The sequence below is a fragment of the Argopecten irradians genome, chromosome 14 (assembly GCF_041381155.1).
Source record: "Argopecten irradians isolate NY chromosome 14, Ai_NY, whole genome shotgun sequence".
Lineage (NCBI taxonomy): Eukaryota > Metazoa > Mollusca > Bivalvia > Pectinida > Pectinidae > Argopecten > Argopecten irradians.
This window is the reverse complement of record NC_091147.1, coordinates 10,308,669-10,329,309: the sequence shown is the minus strand read 5'-3', so window position 1 is coordinate 10,329,309 and position 20,641 is coordinate 10,308,669. Positions and strand designations below refer to the sequence as shown.

The following is a 20,641-nucleotide window of genomic DNA, read 5'->3' as shown; positions in this document are numbered from 1 at the left end:
AGAATAAGTACTGAAAAATCTAAATAAATCTAAGTATAAGAATAAATGTTGACAGTGATATTTTGAAATTGTTTAATTTAAACTATTTATAGCATTCACATCCTCTTTACATAAAATTACATGTTTCTTGTTGTTGCCCACTCATTGTTTAATATATACTAACAGAACTGGCTTTGTATGTTTTATACGATTCGATAATTGATCCCATCCCTGTCAGGTACCCGGTATAGAGCGTGGTATTCCAGGAAAGGCTGTGATGTATAATGCCAGAACCAGTAGCGATATATGTGTTGTTTGAATTGAGTAATGAATTATTGATAACACAAAACGTAATATTGACGGAATTCTTCTGCTTCAGTAGGTAACAGTGTGACAGTCGGGGTGGTTAATACCAATATACAAAAGCGTTTTATAGAAAGAACATTCTTTGTAATTTCTCACATTTTTTTACAAATAAGGACATTTTGAATTAATGGTAAATGTATCGAACACTCTGCAATCGATCTCTTATATATGGGCTATAGGGTTCGGTATTTACATGGGGAAACAATCAAGCAATTACAACACACCTGCTTTCTATATTTAGGTATTAATACATAATTTACGTGAACCATGAGTGTTATCCATATTTTTGTTTATGTGTTAAGTATTTTCCTCTTCAAAATATCATGTGATATTTATATCATACATAATATTTGTTTTAAATATGGTAAATATTTTTGTTTGTATTAAAAATCGTTCGCTATAAAACTAGGAACGGTTGCGCAGTAGTTGTGTAATTTTTAAAATATTAATAAAAGAGATAACTTTCGAAATCTAAATCCTAAAAAGTAATGAATTTTCATTTGAGCAACAACATAAATATTAGATGGTTTATTATGATGCCTTTTCAGGTGGTGTCCGATAAACTCAAGATGACTCAATACATGCTTGTTTATTATACACGGTTACTTTACATAAATCAATAGATACCTGATTGTTAAGGTAACTGGCATTGAGCCTACACTACTGTTTAATATATATAGTCCAATAGTCATTTACCTTATAAAATGTTATAGTTTTTTATGTTTTTTTTACTAATTTCTTTATTTATTTATTTTTTTAGAAATACAAAATAGTTATAAATAGAAGGGTTGGCTTATACTGGTTCACTTTGGGGAAAATTTCGAATACAGATTCAGAAAAAAATAAACATTTTCATACATATTTTTTTCACTTTGGAGCTTTAAATTAATATGATAATTCCATTGTAGAGTTATTTACAAATTGTACTGGTATGTCAAGTTTTAAAATAAGATGATGACACCGATGACACAGCATTATTTCCCGGTTACATTTTACTTCTAAGTGAGAGGCATAAAGTTCATAACAAATTAAAACCTGATAGAGCAAAGCTTTCTGAAAATCGTATGATTGATTTTTATATTTTATGCACATATTTTAGGCTTTAGTGTTTAAAATGAATTTTATGTCTAAAACGATTTTTGATAAATTTGATATGCAGTTGAATGAATCATATCCATTTATCAGAACAAATACGATCATGTGTCATTGTCATACTTAAATTAAACTTTATATTTCATTACTTATGCATCCAACCTGCATACGTGTGAAACATCCATAAACACTAATTATATATATCTCATTGTAGTTTAACGGGTAGCTTTCTTCGTGCCCTATTATTATTCGTACATAATGCGAAGGGCAAACCTCTATTTGTATTCAAGTGGAGTCGTGTTAAATACACACCGTGATTTCTTTAAGACTTGTTAGTTTCATATCAGAATAAACGCTTTGATAAACCACAGAAAGAACAATTTCAAAATGTTTTATACTGGTATTTGTGGATTTGGGCATTATTCTCGCACGGCTAACTGAGAGTTTCCAAACCAAGGAGAAAACTAGTGAAGCAATTTCAGTTTTAGGCGTTTTAAAAAACAAGTAAACGGATGACTAGGCTTAATGACAAAGTACATAATGAAGTTAATGAATAATACTATCACATTGCAATAACACACACATCTGTACTTCCTGGTCGTCTTGTATTGGTCCTCACAAACAATGGTCGGCAGGGGTGTTATCGTAAATTTACATAACATTCCACCACTCCTGTCTTACTCTTCTTAACATTCGCTAGTTACGTTCCTCACTTACAATGTAGTTACATGTATATTTAGACTTAGGATTTTAAGTCATTTTTTTTTAACTTTCTGTACAAAGCAATTGGTTTATAGGACAATGGGTTTCGAGCATATACCAGACAGAGAGATTGTAATATAATAACTAGATTTGATGAAAAACTTTAAATATTTGGTATTCACAAAATTTTGTATTGTATTATCAATCTCTTACATGTATATCGTATTAATTGAATTGTATGTTGTATTATAATTATTATAAGTGTCTGATATCATATATAATCTGAAGAATCGGGTAACTTCATCTAGGAAGTGACAAAAACGTAATCAATGGACAGACTCGCATATCGTTTTAACATTCTGTTATAGATGAATTAACGAATTACTATATTTGATAATTATGTGCGTATTGTACGTGCATTATATCACAGATCGTTTTAACAGACTAGCATAGTTAAATAATAAATCTTTTATATCTACATGGCCAGTAGTAACTATTAACGATTTAGAATATCACAACCACATCTAGTGAATTATAAATTCTACCATTTGTTGCATAAGTTTAATGATAATTGCAATGAACCGTTTAATGCTGGATAAATGATAAAAAAAAATTTAAATGACAGTGGGGAAGGTAGTGTGGTCGTCCACATGATTAGATGTTATCAACTTCCTCACTACCAATGAATTGCATAAAGATACCTAAGATAACTGATGTTCTGTGAATTGTGATATCCGCAATATAATACCAATACAACACAAAACAATTTATTTTGTTAAAGTGTCACATGCAAATTTACATAAAACAACAAAGTACTGTACAAAATATTCAAAATTAAAATTGACACCCAGCCTTTAACATAAAGGCTTACGAGACACCTTCAACCGGAAGGCGAAATCGGTACATTTGTTACGGCATCTGAAGAATTTAAATAATAGTTGTCGTTTACGAAAAATGTAGATTATTCCAACTCAATGCATTTTGTTGGAAAACAAAAATCACAAAAAATACCGAGCAGTCTACCGAATACGTTCTGGAATGTCTAAGACACGCACATACATTGTTACCGATCGTTTCGGTCATATTACTACAGGAGAGTAAACACTGAGGTAAAATAAATTGTTGTGACAGTTTTAGATTTTTCTGATATTTAATAGTAAAAGGAACAAAAAAGTCGAGATGTTTATCTATCGTGAGCAAAATCTGCTAAAAAGTGTTTTAACGTCGGTAATAGACTTGCTGACATTGTATACATAGCAGTGCAATGCGGTTGTCATTCTAAACAATTATGCATTCATTGGATGTACGAAAGCTTGTATTTAAGTGTAGTTTAATTGTATTAAGTAAACAAAATCAAGCAGTTGTAAAATTTTGGTAATGAATCTATTTAACTTACGGGTGTTGCTTTTCCTGTTTACCTTTATTGTTATATTGAATTAAGTTTAATTTTTATTATCTTCTGTACTGAAAACCTTTGTCACAATATTAGATAAGACACAGAATAATAATAGATCATTTACTGGTAATATCAACACAACCTTAATACCAAATTAATGTCACATTATTCAGTTGCAGTGAATGTAAAATAAGTACGTTGAACAAACACTGAATAATAGAACACCTCGTGGCGATAACTTGTACAAAAAATCATTTTAACAATATTTGATCTCATGATTCCGGAAGTTAAGTTGACCCTTACTAACATTTTTTTACAGATTCTTCCAATCTTTAGAAGTTTATCTGATTCAACATTTGAGGCCATTGGTCAAGTGGTTAAGATGTCTCGACATATTACCACAAGCCCTCCACCTCTCGGTCGGTAGTTCGATGAGGGATATTTTCCAAGTAGTGACCACTGGTTGGGGATTTCTCTCCAGGTACTCCGGCATTCCTCCACCAAAAATATTTTATTACAGGACCCTGGCTATCACAAGGACTGTAAAAGGATAAAACGCTAAAACTCTAACCCGATGCAACTTTTTTTATTGTTCAGGTTCTTCCGCTACGCTGCAAACTCGGACAGGGTTCCGATGCGTTTAGCCACAATCGTTCTAACGACTATGGACCTTTACCCCACAGGAAGGATTCCCGTCCTAGACGGTTCAATGTCCACCGACTCCCCCTCATTCTCCTGGTCGTCAGCCTACTGGCCTGTGTGGGCGTGGCCATAGCCGTGGTCTTCGTGTTTGTAACGGCTCCCTCAGGTATGACCAACGAATTAATACATTTCATATTGATTAATCAGAGGTAATTACGTGAAAAAAACTGTATCAAATGGTACAAAGTACATTCAAATTGTTAAAGATGCTCCACTGATGACAAATGGTATTTTTTCACAATCAAAAACAGCAGCAGACGATTTAGTAATTTTCTTCAGTTACAAAAGTTATTTACTTTATACCATTACCACCGTTGAAAAGGTTGAGCTTCTAATTTTACTTCAAGTTAAAAATATCAAAAAAATTCCGTGGCACTATATCCTATGTGGAATGATGTACTGATTGCGCATGCACCAAAGGCAAAATAAATTATTTTATATTATTTTTTGTGTTAATTAGACATATACATACACGATTAAACACCAAATATTGTTCAAATGATGAGTATCATTTATACCCTGTCGGCGGTGGAGCATCTTTAAGCTTTAAGGTTAAATTCCTTAAAATAAATACAAAAAAAGTAATCTGTTTGGATAACAATGCGATTTGGATTACTATGCATGTTTATTAAATTTAAATCCCAGATTTTTTAACAGTAGCAAATGCAGTTTTAAAACAGTAAGTGATTTCAGTCTTTAAATAGTGAATACATTATTTTTCATTATTATATATTATTCAAAAACACCTTTATCATTTTTGAAATTATTATCATACTAAAGAATGTGTTCCATTCAATATTTTAGTCCATGCTTGTGAGTAAATAATTTTGTGTTGGTGTGTACATATATGTAGTGAATATAATTATGGCGCATGCAGTTTTAAAATTGATGAATTGGGTTTTTAAAATGTATGTAGTGAATATAGTTTATTTTTTTAAGACGTGCATGCATTTTTTAACATTGGCAAATACAGTTTTTAACAGAAGTAAATAGAGTTTTGATCTATGGTGACTGAAGTTTTCAATCGTAGTAAATGTTGTTAGTGGATGCAGTTTTTAACAGATAGTGAATGCAGTTTTCAAACGTACTAAATGTTGTTTGTGAATACAGTTTTTAAACGTAGTTGATGCGATTTTAATCGTACTCAATATTTTTATTAGTGAATACAGTTTTGCAGTGGTGTAAACTTGAACGTCCTAAATATACTACGCTCCAAATTAGTATCTCAGAATACAAACTTTCTGATAATATTCTTTAGTATTCACCTATCTCGTACCTAAAACTGTCCAGTTTGTTTGTTAATAAGGATTTATGTTGACCTAAGATATCGTGCTGGGAAGCCGATATCCTGTCTTGAATTTTCTATTCTACGATTGTCGGGTCCATTTTGTTATTATGAACGCTAAGACGTCCACGGCTAAAATGGAAAAAAAAAACAAAAACAAAAAAACACCTCACGGGTCCACGAACACTTGCCCATCCTTGCACGCGCGTAACGTGCCGGACTTACATTGGATAACGATAGCCTTACGAAAATATCCGAATAACGAACCTACAGGACAATTATTTTCCGCTATACTCCGGAACGCGGAAAATATTTAATTATCATTATGATAAAAAAAAGGTTTAATCTAGGAATAAATGTCTTCTTTTATTAGCCTCGAAATTATAACCAAAGTAACTATAGTATAATATTATTTAATCACAATTCAGTTATCTATTGATGTTTGATGCCATTTTGTAGCATTAGTACATGATATTGCATTCAAATAACATAAGTCTGTTTCAATGAGAAGTTTCAGTTAAATATTGTATGGGTTTTATTTCTGTTGTGTCATTTATTTATCTGTTCATGGTTTTCTTTCAGCGACTGATTCTAAACCAGTTGGAGGCAAGTACACTATTGTCTTTGCAAACAGTTGTATTGGGATTTCTGTTTAATATAGTTATGATTATTATAATAATTGTTGCATAATAATATGAATTTTTCGTTGCTACTGAATATCGCGATTGTGTTTCAAATTAGGTTCTTTAGGGTTAATGTTAACTGATTACATGTGGTTTAAATATATTTCAATAAAACCGAGGTAAAACCTAAAAGCCTTGATTAATTTTTCACGACTTTAGTTAACAGAGAAAGTGAATAACGCAAAAAAATAACACAGAAATTTGGTATACAGTGTTACATGTATTTTGTTATTCTAGTCTGTAATTATTTTTATTATTAAAGAATATGACCATGTATGATGAAATTGAACAGTCACCGAGTTATAAACTTCTGTTTGTATTAGTAATTACTAAAATATACAGCATGCTATTACTGATGTGTGATTCCATTGTTCCACTTACCTGTGATACAGATATTTAACTATGTATAGGTGAGGCCAAACTAGAGGTGACATTAAACACAACACTTACTGATGCACTTAGTCAAGCTAACTCTACAGAACGACAGGCATTTGAGGAAGATTTCTGCACCCAGGTAAGGCTTCAGCTGACATGTATTTACTTTGTCATAGAGTGTCTGTTACACAACACAATAAATTATTTTCATAATTTTAGGTTAAAAGTCTCGTTCGTGATATGATTATGTAACAATTCAGAACAAATGGATAATGTTTATAGAATCTGTAGAAATTATAAAACAAAGTTGTGTCATTATTGGTACCTTGGTCACTTTATAATGCAATTGCATTTTTTGCCAATATCTTAACAAATTAAGTAGTGGATGTTTGCCGATTGTTCTGACTTTTAAAAATAAAGATTGAAATACAAGTTTCTTTTATAAATCTGGATTTCTCAACATGAAAACATACTCTACCACATGGTATTATAAACGATATATGCATTAGGTATTGCTGTTAGGTATTGTCCACACCGTTTGAATTACTTCTTTGCCCTATATTAGGTATTGTTGATAATACTAGGGTAATAAATGCTAGAAGGCTAATGAATACCAATAGCATGAATGTATCCATTATAGATAGGGCGTTTAAAGGCTCAGAATATGTTTGCCCTCATCCTTTATTAGTTTTTATCTCTATAATAACAAGGCAAAACTGCAAATTTAAATCTTCAGTTAACTTTTCTCAACGTCTGTAATATTTTCCTATGGGAAATTGTAAGCTACAAATTTCCTTAAGGATCTGCTCTGGTGAGGTGTAAGTCTCGTTGAAGTCTCGTTGAAGTCTCGTTTCAGCATTAATCAAAGAGTTTATGTGATTTTCAATAACTTATTGTCAAGTCAACATATAGAATATATGTCAAAATAATCTTCTATTGCTTGTAGAATTCTTTATACACAAATTCTAAGAAATAACCCATTTGGTGGCCATTTTGAAAAGGTGCATATCTTACAGTTAGTAAAGAGGTGAAATTTCACACTTTTTCACTACAATATTTTTACTTGGTTCGGCGGTGCTACAACATTTCTAGATATATCATGTTAATTTTAGCTTTAAATCTTTTTTTTTAGATTCAAGATGATGAAAATGATAAGCATTTAACGTTGGAATCATAACCTATTGGTTTTATTTTTTGACATTTTATTGAAGATAAAGTGATTTCAATTTCAAGCAAAAACTAACAAATTTTGTAACAGGACACAAATCAAGCACACTGACACCTATTTTTATAATGGTTTTAAAAGTATTTTCATCTTCAAAATTTAGGGGGTATGGGTAATATATACAGCTGTTCTGAGCAAGAATAATGAATTGATTTGAAGTGTTTATATTTTCCTAAAGAAAACGGTAAAATCACGATTTATGTCAAATTGCTTGCTTTGATTCATTATAGCTCGAAATCAAGTACACCAACATATTATTGTTTAATTATTATATTTTAACTCCGGTATGAATACCTATTTAAAAAATCTATATTAGAAAAAAAGGTTAGTCATCAGAAAATATGGGCTTTTCACCAGAGCATATCCTTAAACTTGAGGTAAATTGGAACTGGACCAAATTCGAAATCAATGCACCCAGAATTTTTCTAAACCAAATACCTCAACCTAATGGAATGGTTCTTAGGGGAATATGTCCATATGATGTTAAGTTATTTACCTTTTAAGATGCTTGCCGTCTACAATAACGATCAAAGTGCAGTGAAGAATATGGATCCAAAGTGTAAAGTGGATAGTTTGAGGTAGGTACCCTAAAGAAATGTTTATCGTGTATCTTAATAACGACACTTTACTGTCAATCGTTTTTGTTATTTTACTACAGAAATACACGCCGAGTTTGTATGCAATGATAATGCTACACAATTAGTAAAAAATATATGTGGCATTTTGGTAAATAAATTGCTTAGAAAACTTTATTATGATAAAAATACATGTATATAAATTTCTCGTCTTGTACACCGTATATCAACATCAGACATTTATTTACATCGTTGTGTTTTTCATTAGAACATGAAATAATGATGAGATAACGCGGCGCTACATTTATATGTATACCTGCTACTTTGTTCCAAGGTCTGGGAGTATAATTGTGATCTTTGTGATAACGGTCACTGGTGACACATCTGGGATAACAGACGTCACGTTTAAGGAAATCCTAGATACAGTTCTGGTTGCCGGGACCTCAACCGAACCTTCTATTACCATAGGCAACCTAACGATAACTGTGGAAGCCATTGTTGTGGTAACATTTACACCAATTATAACTACAACTACGACGACAACTACCCAGGCGACAAGAACCATGGGTACCACAACAACGACAACCCAACAAAACACTACAATGGCTAACACAGCAACGACAGCCCCACCAACTACTACCAAGGATACCACAACAAACACCATGGATACAACTACAACTGCCATGGATGCAACAACAACAAATAGCATGGATACAACTACAACTGTCATGGATACAACAACAACAAATACCATGGATACAACTACAACTGTCATGGATACAACAACAACAAATACCATGGATACAACAACAACAAATACCATGGATACAACTGCAACTGTCATGGATACAACAACAACAAATAACATGGATACAACTACAACTATCATGGATACAAAAATTACAAATAGCATGGATACAACAACAACAAATACTATGGATTCGACAACAACGAATGGTACAGATATCACAACAACGGCTAGTACCAGGATGACATCGACAGCAGCAACATCTTCAACAACTACTTCTCCAACGACAGCAACCACAACTTCCACTCCAACACAAACTACAACTTCAACCACAACTACCATTCCAACTACAACCACAACTCCAACAACAACAATCACTTCATCAACAACCACCATTCCAACAACAGCTGCAACTCAAACCACAACTACTCCAACAACACCAACCACTCAAACTACAACAACCACTCCAGTTAGCACAACTACCACTCCGACCACAACTGCTACACCAACTACAACAACCACTCCAAAAACTACAATTATCACTTCAACCACAACTACAACTCCACCAACCACAACTACCACTCCAACAGCCACAACCAGCACTCCAACTACAAACATAAATCAAACTACAACAACCATTTCAACAACTAGAACTACCACTCCAACAATAACCACCACTCCAACAACAACAACAACTACAACTCCAACAACTACCACACCAACAACTACCACACCAACAACAACCACACCAACAACAACCACACCTACAACTACCACACCAACAACAACCACACCAACAACAACCACACCAACAATTACCACAACTACTGCACCGATAATTACCACACCAATAACAACCACACCACCAACAACCACACCAACAACAACCACATCAACAATTACCACAAATACCACACCAATAACTACCACTCCAACAACAACCACTCCAACAACAACCACACCAACAACAACCACTCCAAACTACAACCACACCGTCAACATCCACTCCAACAACAACTGCTCCAACAACAATCACAACTACCACACCAACAACAACCACACCAACAACACCCACTCCAACAACTACCGCACCAACAATTACCACACCAACAATTTCCACACCAATAACAACCATACCAACAACACCAACACCAACAACAACCACACCAACAACACCACACCAATAACTACCACACCAACAACAACTACTCCCACAACAATCACAACTACCACACCAACAATTACCACACCAACAACAACCATACAAACAACAACCACACCAACAACAACCACACCAACAACTACCACACCAACAAAAACACTCTAACTACAACCATACCAACAACAACCACTCAACTACAACCATACCAACACCAACCATACCAACAACTACCACAGAAAAACTACCACACCAACAACTACCGCACCAACAACTAACACACCAACAATACCACTCCAACAACTACCACTCCAACCAACTACACACCCAACAGTTACCACACCAACAACTACCACTCCAACAACTACCACACCAATAACTACCACACCAACAACAACTACTCCCACAACAATCACAACTACCACACCAACAATTACCACACCAACAACAACCATACAAACAACAACCACACCAACAACAACCACACCAACAACTACCACACCAACAAAAACCACTCTAACTACAACCATACCAACAACAACCACTCCAACTACAACCATACCAACACCAACCATACCAACAACTACCACAGAAATAACTACCACACCAACAACTACCGCACCAACAACTAACACACCAACAACTACCACTCCAACAACTACCACTCCAAAAACTACCACACCAACAGTTACCACACCAACAACTACCACACCAACAACTACCACCCAACAACTACCACACCAACATTACCACACCAACAACTACCACACCAACAACTACCACACCAACAACTACCACACCAACAACAACTACCACACCAACAACTACCACACCAACAACTACCACTCCAACAACTACCACACCAACAGTTACCACACCAACAACTACCACACCAACAACTACCGCACCAACAACTACCACACCAACAACTACCACAGAAATAACTACCACTCCAACAACAACCACTCCAACAACAACCACACCAACAGTTACCACACCAACAACTACCACACCAACAGTTACCACACCAACAACTACCACACCAATAACTACCACACCAACAATTACCACACCAACAATTACCACACCAACAGCAACCACAACTACCACACCAACAATTACCACACCAACAACAACCATACCAACAACAATAACTACCTCTTCAACGGCAACAACCACTTCAATCACAACCACTACTCCAACAAACACAACTACACCTTTAGACACAACTACCACTCCAAACACAACTACCACTCAAACCACTACCACCACTCCGACTATTACAACGACAGAATCAACATCCACTACACCAGCTATTACAACAACGATGTTCGTTCCACCAGGTGAGACGTGCACTTGATACTGAAACTTAAACAAAGGATTTTAAGATATATATTGATATCGATATATATTGATATCGACTAATACTTATTCAATGGTTAGAAAAGTTATAAAAAACCTGTAATATTGACATCGAATGAAAAGAATTATGAATCATGAATCTGTCAGGTGAACACACGTGATCAGGCAGATGACCCCACCTTACATAAAAAACACACACTGCTGTGATAAGATGTCTTACATTATAAAATGTATGTCGATAGCATCATTCTGTGGAGTATCTAACAGCTTGTTTTCCCTAAAATTACATGAAGTGTTATTTAATTATGCAGCATCTCCTCATTCTTGATTACAGTAATTACGATGAACGACGTGACAGCTTTGGTCTATCAGCCTCTGGCGATGACGTGCATCGTCAATAACCTACCAGACAACTGGACATCATTGGTTCTCTCTTCTGACGTCAGAGGGCCAATCGCTACCCTTCCTTACACTGGCACGGTACTAGAACACGCGCCTAGCACGTTTGCTGCTTCTGGAGACAGGTCCTCAACGGCTGCTTCTCTGAACGTTACCTTAGATGGCCAATCATCCCATTGTAATGATAAGGGCATATTTACGTGTACATTGGTGTCACAAACACGCGAAAACTTTACAGACACGGCTGTTCTCGCTCTGACAGGTAAGGAATTAATACTTATGATAAACATAAAGGTTACGAAAAGTGTATTCTAATACTATTATCTGAAATGTAATTACCTTTGTGATCATGTACCGTTACGCCTGCTTCGGTGTAGTTCCCTAACTGACGGGGGGAGGTAATGATATTGTCTGTCCAACTATGATTTCATCTTGTTGCCTCTACTATCAACGATACAGTGTCTCCAAATTCCAATACATATTAAGAATCTGAAGATTTTGAAATATTTCTGTAACGATTAAAATATTCAAGATTTTTCTTTCTGTTTTTGACAGCTCATCCTACGAGTACATTGGTAGCAGCATCGTCATACAGTGAAGGTGCAGTTAGCGCAATATCCTGTGTTGGGGTTCTTCCCGCGGGAACTGGAACGCTTTCCCTGTATGTAAAGTCACCCGGCGGGTCAGAGTTCACGCAGTTCAATACAGTGACCCCGACTATTACGGACGGAAGTGTGACCTCCAATTGTACGGTAAACCGAACAGTGACGTACACATTTACTCCGACATTACAGTTTAATGGAACCGAGGCTAAGTGTGTTGCCAACAATTCAGCACTTACCGGTTCGTCAGCTAGTTCTACAGCACAAGTGATTGTCGTGAAAAAAGCTGGTGAGTATTTGTTTTTATAATACCATTACAAAGACTCTGTTTTTCTATTTGGCAATAAATCGTCTTATGTCAGTGTGCAGAATACATCATTATGACTGGTTGAACAATCTAGACAATTTGTAGCATAAATTATTAATATAAGAAATAACATCATAACAACCAAAAAAATAAATGCTTTGGAGTTTGCGATAAAGACATGCATGATTTATACGTTTCGCTTAGTCTATTGGATTTCTTTTATAGATAATTTTATGATTTTACAATGACATTTCCAGAACAAAATAAAAAAAAATTAATTTAATTTCACCTTCAGACATAGCGTTCAATGCATATGATAGGAGGGAGGAGGTCGGGAGTACAGATATTGTCATTGGCTGTAATGTACGAAACGCCCCAGGCTGGTCAAACGTTCTGGTGACCAGACAAACGACAGGATCAACGTCTGCTACTACCATATTTAGTCTGGACAAAGGCGAGACTGCCGACCAACCTTTATCACCAAGGGCGACCTACGTACACACGGCAGACGATTCATCGCTCTCTGTCACCTTGACCTTGTCCACCCTGAACTGTGAGGACCGTGGGGAGTACATATGTACAGCTACTGGAACCTCGAGCCCTCTCACAACGAACATGACGTTTGATATATACAGTAAGGTTTTAAATTTATACGGTCATGGTCAATAGTGTATAGCGGTTATATTTCGCGGGGTTTTAATGAAATAATCACCTCGTATGAAAGCGCTATACAGTATGAGATGCTTTCAAACCTACGAGTGTAATACTGGTTTATATCATGCAATAAAATAATGTCGTCTGAGACTGTATTACATAGCTAACCATACAATGCAACATCGTGCCAGTACGATGTTTTCAAAACAACTGATTTCACGGTAGAATTCTAACGCTAATTTTAAAAGTAGGATTTACGTTAAAAGCGTCCTGCATTTCATATGTTTGGAGAATATTTTTGCAGCCGTAGTTTTCTTACAAAACCGCAAGACTACAATATGAATGAATAATAACGTCGTGGCACGAGACAAAATTACTAAACTGTTTCATTTGTCAATAGAAAGGATAGGATTTTTCAACCTTCAGTGTCACATATTATTGTAAAATCCGTGGCAAACGTCGGTTTTTACTACATCTTCCTCGGGTATAATAGCCATATCCTTTCTATCCAAATAATTATGAAGGCGTCGTATAATATATGATATCAATATACGGTACGGTCTCAGCGCTAATAAAATAAAAATCATTTTTGGCGTTCAGAAGTTATATTTACCTATTTGTGGCTCAACAACTACTGAAAACAAACACATATTAAGAAATATTTTATGATTGACACATCAGTGGTGTTACGCAAATAGCACATGATTTGACATTTTGCAGACGATGTATCATGCCATAGGAAGGTATTAGCAAATAAGAAGTGAAGTTGTATGGCAATAAAACACGTGCAATTTGATTAAAATACAAATCCTTATTATCACTTCGTTTGATAAGAGGATCTGACAACATCCAATTAGGGGTCACGTCAAATTGTCCTTTGGAAATGGCCAATCAAATTGGCACTACCAGAATCTTGACTGGGGACGAAAAAGTTTGAAAAAGTTGTTCGAATCATTTTCGTGTAGGAAGCCATCTCGTCCAAAGTGCACAACAAAGCTAAAAGTATACTGGGACAACATGGCGTTATCAATTGACGTGGCAATGCGTAGAAAATGTATTTGATCTTAAGTACACGTGGTAAAAGGTCATCCGAACATGACCCCTTATGGGATGTTGTCAGATCCTCTATTGAACGGAGTGGTTATAAGGATTGTATTTTAATCAGATTGCACGATGTGTTATTTGAAAGTGTAATGAGAATAAGAGATTTAAAAAGTATTTACATACATAATAAAAAGAAAATCATCTTGACGCCAATATGATTCCAGATGATCTATTGCAGTATATTTCTGGCCCCGATTTCTCGAAAAAAAAGTACAGACATAAGTCAAAACTTAAGTTTTTCTTCTTATGTGACTTCTGTGAATCAAATTGACTTAAGTCAGTTTTTGACTTAATTTTGTTTCGAGAAATCGGGGCCAGATGGTTAATATTTCCTGGCTTTCGTCCTTTTGGTTCTATGGGTTAGACGTTTGTAGGCGATGTAGGATAATTTACAATGTCCTGTAGGCGTTTTTACTTCTATCTTCATGTTTCCTTCAGAGCCATATCAGCACATTATAATAGTTTTCTCAATAAATTATTCAATTGTACCAATTTGAATATGTCTTAACGTTTTCCCATGATGTCTTTTCAGAGAACCCTGGTACTCCAATATTAACATTAAATCCGGATCAAATTGAAAATCTGGGGTTCCATAGAGGTGGATTCGAGCACCAGTGTTTAGCAGAGACTGGTTTTCCAGAAGCTGGGAGTCTTGCGGTAGTATACCGAATGAAAGGACAGACGAGTTTCGCACCTTTCCAGAGTGACCGTATAATACAGTATGATACAAACACTACCAACACGAGCTGTGGCACGACCAAATATTTCAAGTTCGGTCTGAATTTTACTTCCATGGATGAAGGAGGAGAGGTTAAATGCGTAGTAACTAACAAAGCCTTAGGAGTAACTATGGAGTCTGCTGTTGGGACACTAGAACTCATCCCACGTATGTATCCTTAAAATGCAACCCGTTAAGTCTGTGTGCTACATTTTATCATAATATTCCGTATAGTTGGATTTTTTTTTGCGGGAATCATATTTTCGCGATTTCGAGCATAGCAATATCCCGGGAAATCGCAAAAATATAAGCTGCTAACTGGGAAGACAATAAAGTATCAGAATATTCAGTGTACTAGTTACCGGAATGTCATGCACATTCATTTGCGTTTAAATGATAATTTGCAGCGAATTTTATATTGAACTTCTTACATTTTAATAATATTTGAACAGTGGAAATACAAAATAAGATCATACGAATGCTCTGATGATGTTTAAATGTTAAAGGTGTCCACTTAATACTACAACTTGCTTTTTTTAAAACCCATTTGAGGCAGTTGCCAGGTTATTAACGTAGGTCGGTGAATTTTCCCCTGGTTTGTAGACTTTCTTTCACATCTTTATCTAAAAGTTCTACGTTTGATAAGGAACTTTACTATTAATGTGATGTAAACAGACTTTGTAATAACAATATTTTATGCATCATTTCATATTTGGATTGGCCCTATATCTTGCTATTTCCGTTGATTTTTTTAAAATGTCATACACGAATCAGAGAAGAATTCCGATTTTTCTATAATGTTCGGATAACTTTGCATGTTACACTCAACTCTGCAGATGTTATCTCTATTATCTTTAAGGTCACTACTGCAACACAACAAATACCCCGGCGCATTTACACCACCCGACTAGCTGTAACAAGTATGTACAGTGCCTTAGCAGATACCCATATGGAAGTCAGTGTCCGTCTGTCGACCAGTGTGCTAACATTGGGGACGTTGTTACATGTGGTAGCTGTGATGGAGTTATCTGCCCTTGGAACATTACAAGTATGAGTTGATAAAACATTCTAATGACAAGACCGATGGTGTTTGTGTTGATGTAATAGTATCGATCATTTTTAGAATAGCATTTGAAAATTTCAGTACTTCTTGTTCATCAAGTGTTCAAGGATATTTTAATCAAAACATTGAACATCAAATTGTAATACAAATGTTATATACGACACTGAATATCCTTCTTCTCTTGATCTCAGTACATTTAAGAGGTATTTCGATGATTTATAAAAGTAGTTATTATATTAGCAATATCATACATATTAAAATATGACCTAACTTACGTAATAGTAAACATGGCTATATAATATAATCCCTGGTATCTTATTTGTAGCGACAACACAGGGACCCACCACAACAACACTACCACCCCCGTCCTCTCAGTGTAAGTATTATTTGTGTTTTTCATAACAGTAAACACATCTATGAATGTGTAAAACAAAACTACACATATAACTTTCGCCTTCTTACTTATTTTAATGATAATTATATTCAGAGCATATGCAGTCTACCTTAAAGACATACAAATAATTTCCATTGACGAAAGTATATTTCTGAATTAAAGAAATAACTTTTAAGTATGTTAAGGTTATGAGGGGAGAATGCTAATTGAGCATGTTGAAATCACTCAATCCTGGCGACCTCGGGTGTCATACAATTTACATGGACTCAAAGTATCGTTATCTTCCCGTAAAATCTACCCTTCATGCAGTTCAAGTTTGGAGATACACACACATGTAATATAAGACTCTTAGTACTATACGTAAATGTGGAAATCTTCATCTTACATCTCTGGAATTTTTTGTATATTTTGCCTTTCACACTGAACGGTTTTAATTTTGCCACATGCATAGGCCTTTAATATCTAATTCTAAATTGTAGGCGAATGTTTGTGACACAAGGAAAACTGAGACGTGGAGTTTGTTTAAACTTTAATACCTCTTAAATTTGACCTGAATATTTATTTACGATTACAAATTGAGAACCGTTAGGATTTCTGTAATAAACTGGTACAAATTACAATGTATGTGTTAAATGTATTACAGATATATGTAAGCTTATAATTAGTTACCGAGAAACTCGTCATGATCTAATTAACTAGGAGTTTTAAAAATGAACGTAGATACGTATACGAAAAAACGTAATGATTTCTCTTTTAAACCGATACAATGCTAAATTAATTTTAGTGATAGCGAATGTGTAATAGAAGTTATAAAACCTTTTTTTATGGTAAAGAACTTAATTTCAACGATGATATAAATTACAACACAATTTTTAAATCTAGGTGGATTTGATATCGTTTAGTTTTGAAATAATCAACTTTATTAGATATTATTTAAAGTCGAATAAGCAGCGAAAATTTACTTGGAAAAATGGAAACTTCTATAAAATGCCAGCATGTTATCATCACCAAATATTATATAATATTAATAAAAATATAATGTTTTAAACACAATTAGGTAAAATCCACATGAATCTATATCCCGGGCTATACTCGGTATGAAATTTTGATATTTTTATAAGTCTTAGATATTGCCGAGAATTTGTTTTGTGACATATCATTTTGTGAATAAAACGAATCTGTATGATCGTGAGGTATATAATTAATTACTGTTAAAAGGAAGTAGAACTTTTTTGTCAACGAAAGTCTAAAGTTACAAAATTGATTAAGCAATTTATGTTTTAATCAAGTTGATTCAGACTCTCCATTCTACAAGCAGATAAGCTGAATTACACATGAAATATATTATCACTAAGCTTTATGATCAATCATAATTTTGGCCTCGCTCATGCATATTATTCGAGCAGGAACCACTACGAATTTTGATTAGGTGATTATCAAAACTCTACAGAAAAGTGTTTGCAAATGGGACTGGTAATTCTTAGCGACGGGACTTTGTATAGATGTGTAGGATGATTTTTGAAAGGAAAATTATCGTACTTTCCGGCGGAAGTAGCTGTTTTTATGAAGATGTGCTAGAGATGTTTTTATAGCCGTTAAATGTGAGAGGGTTAGAAATTTACACAACGTTCAACTTACTTTTGATCTTCAGCAAATGAGACTTCAATCATTTTTAACTCCGCTTACTTCAAGTTTAGCCAATCATCGCTAACTTAGGGTAAGATGGACGCGACTATCTTGTTGCGTCACTTTATTCAATACAATGTACACTCGCTATAGTAATATAGTACTTTCGTTGTTCCCAGATAGGGTTCAACGGCAGTAAATAACTACAGTACGAGTGTTTATACCATTCGTCCCCATTTATGTCATTGAGATAAAATACTATAATTTCATATTATATTTATAAACTGTTTTTTATAGTTATCAACTGCTCCGATGCGAGGGTTTTCCTGGGAAACCCTGCTGCTCTTACGTGCAACATAACAGGTGCCTTCAACTATATCAACGTTACCAAGGCAACTAGGAGCATTGCTGACGTCATTTCCGATGGAACTGTGGTAAACCGTAATTTGAAAACCGGAGAACAAGTTGTATTTAGTCAATCCAGGCTCACCATTGCCTACGACAGTGCAGAGTGTGATGATGATGGACAATTCACTGTAGACGTTCACAACACCGGAGGGACTACCGAATCACAGGCAGTAGCACTAGATATAAGGGGTACGTCAATGTCTAGCAAACCTGGTCAATCACAGGCAGTAGCACTAGATATATAGGGTACGTCAATGTCTAACAAACCTGGTCAATTACAGGCAGTAGCACTAGATATATGGGGTACGTCAATGTCTAACAAACCTGGTCAATCACAGGCAGTAGCACTAGACATATGGGGTACGTCAATGTCTAACAAACCTGGTCAATTACAGGCAGTAGCACTAGATATATGGGGTACGTCAATGTCTAACAAACCTGGTCAATCACAGGCAGTAGCACTAGATATATAGGGTACGTCAATGTCTAACAAACCTGGTCAATTACAGGCAGTAGCACTAGATATATGGGGTACGTCAATGTCTAACAAACCTGGTCAATCACAGGCAGTAGCACTAGACATATGGGGTACGTCAATGTCTAACAAACCCGGTCAATCACAGGCAGTAGCACTAGACATATGGGGTACGTCAATGTCTAACAAACCTGGTCAATCACAGGCAGTAGCACTAGACATATGGGGTACGTCAATGTCTAACAAACCTGGTCAATCACAGGCAGTAGCACTAGATATATGGGGTACGTCAATGTCTAACAAACCTGGTCAATCACAGGCAGTAGCACTAGACATATGGGGTACGTCAATGTCTAACAAACCTGGTCAATTACAGGCAGTAGCACTAGATATATAGGGTACGTCAATGTCTAACAAACCTGGTCAATTACAGGCAGTAGCACTAGATATATGGGGTACGTTAATGTCTAACAAACCTGGTCAATCACAGGCAGTAGCACTAGACATATGGGGTACGTCAATGTCTAACAAACCCGGTCAATCACAGGCAGTAGCACTAGACATATGGGGTACGTCAATGTCTAACAAACCTGGTCAATCACAGGCAGTAGCACTAGACATATGGGGTACGTCAATGTCTAACAAACCTGGTCAATCACAGGCAGTAGCACTAGACATATGGGGTACGTCAATGTCTAACAAACCTGGTCAATCACAGGCAGTAGCACTAGACATATGGGGTACGTCAATGTCTAACAAACCTGGTCAATTACAGGCAGTAGCACTAGATATATGGGGTACGTCAATGTCTAACAAACCCGGTCAATCACAGGCAGTAGCACTAGACATATGGGGTACGTCAATGTCTAACAAACCTGGTCAATTACAGGCAGTAGCACTAGATATATGGGGTACGTCAATGTCTAACAAACCTGGTCAATCACAGGCAGTAGCACTAGACATATGGGGTACGTCAATGTCTAACAAACCTGGTCAATTACAGGCAGTAGCACTAGATATATGGGGTACGTCAATGTCTAACAAACCTGGTCAATCACAGGCAGTAGCACTAGATATATGGGGTACGTCAATGTCTAACAAACCCGGTCAATTACAGGCAGTAGCACTAGATATATGGGGTACGTCAATGTCTAACAAACCTGGTCAATTACAGGCAGTAGCACTAGACATATGGGGTACGTCAATGTCTAACAAACCTGGTCAATTACAGGCAGTAGCACT

General features: G+C 35.5%; 1 protein-coding gene across 1 annotated transcript in view; it reads left to right on the top strand.

Moving 5' to 3' along the window:
• The window catches only part of LOC138307246 (mucin-22-like), a 33,074-nt gene that overhangs the window by 1,355 nt on the left and 11,078 nt on the right, over positions 1-20,641 (top strand). The window contains 14 exon segments of the mRNA XM_069247891.1: positions 4,133-4,343; positions 6,105-6,128; positions 6,616-6,719; positions 8,310-8,383; positions 8,715-10,109; positions 10,629-11,025; positions 11,027-11,630; positions 11,984-12,310; positions 12,604-12,939; positions 13,253-13,591; positions 15,248-15,601; positions 16,293-16,481; positions 16,822-16,872; positions 18,814-19,113. Coding sequence (XP_069103992.1) covers positions 4,133-4,343; positions 6,105-6,128; positions 6,616-6,719; positions 8,310-8,383; positions 8,715-10,109; positions 10,629-11,025; positions 11,027-11,630; positions 11,984-12,310; positions 12,604-12,939; positions 13,253-13,591; positions 15,248-15,601; positions 16,293-16,481; positions 16,822-16,872; positions 18,814-19,113 — 4,705 coding nt within the window.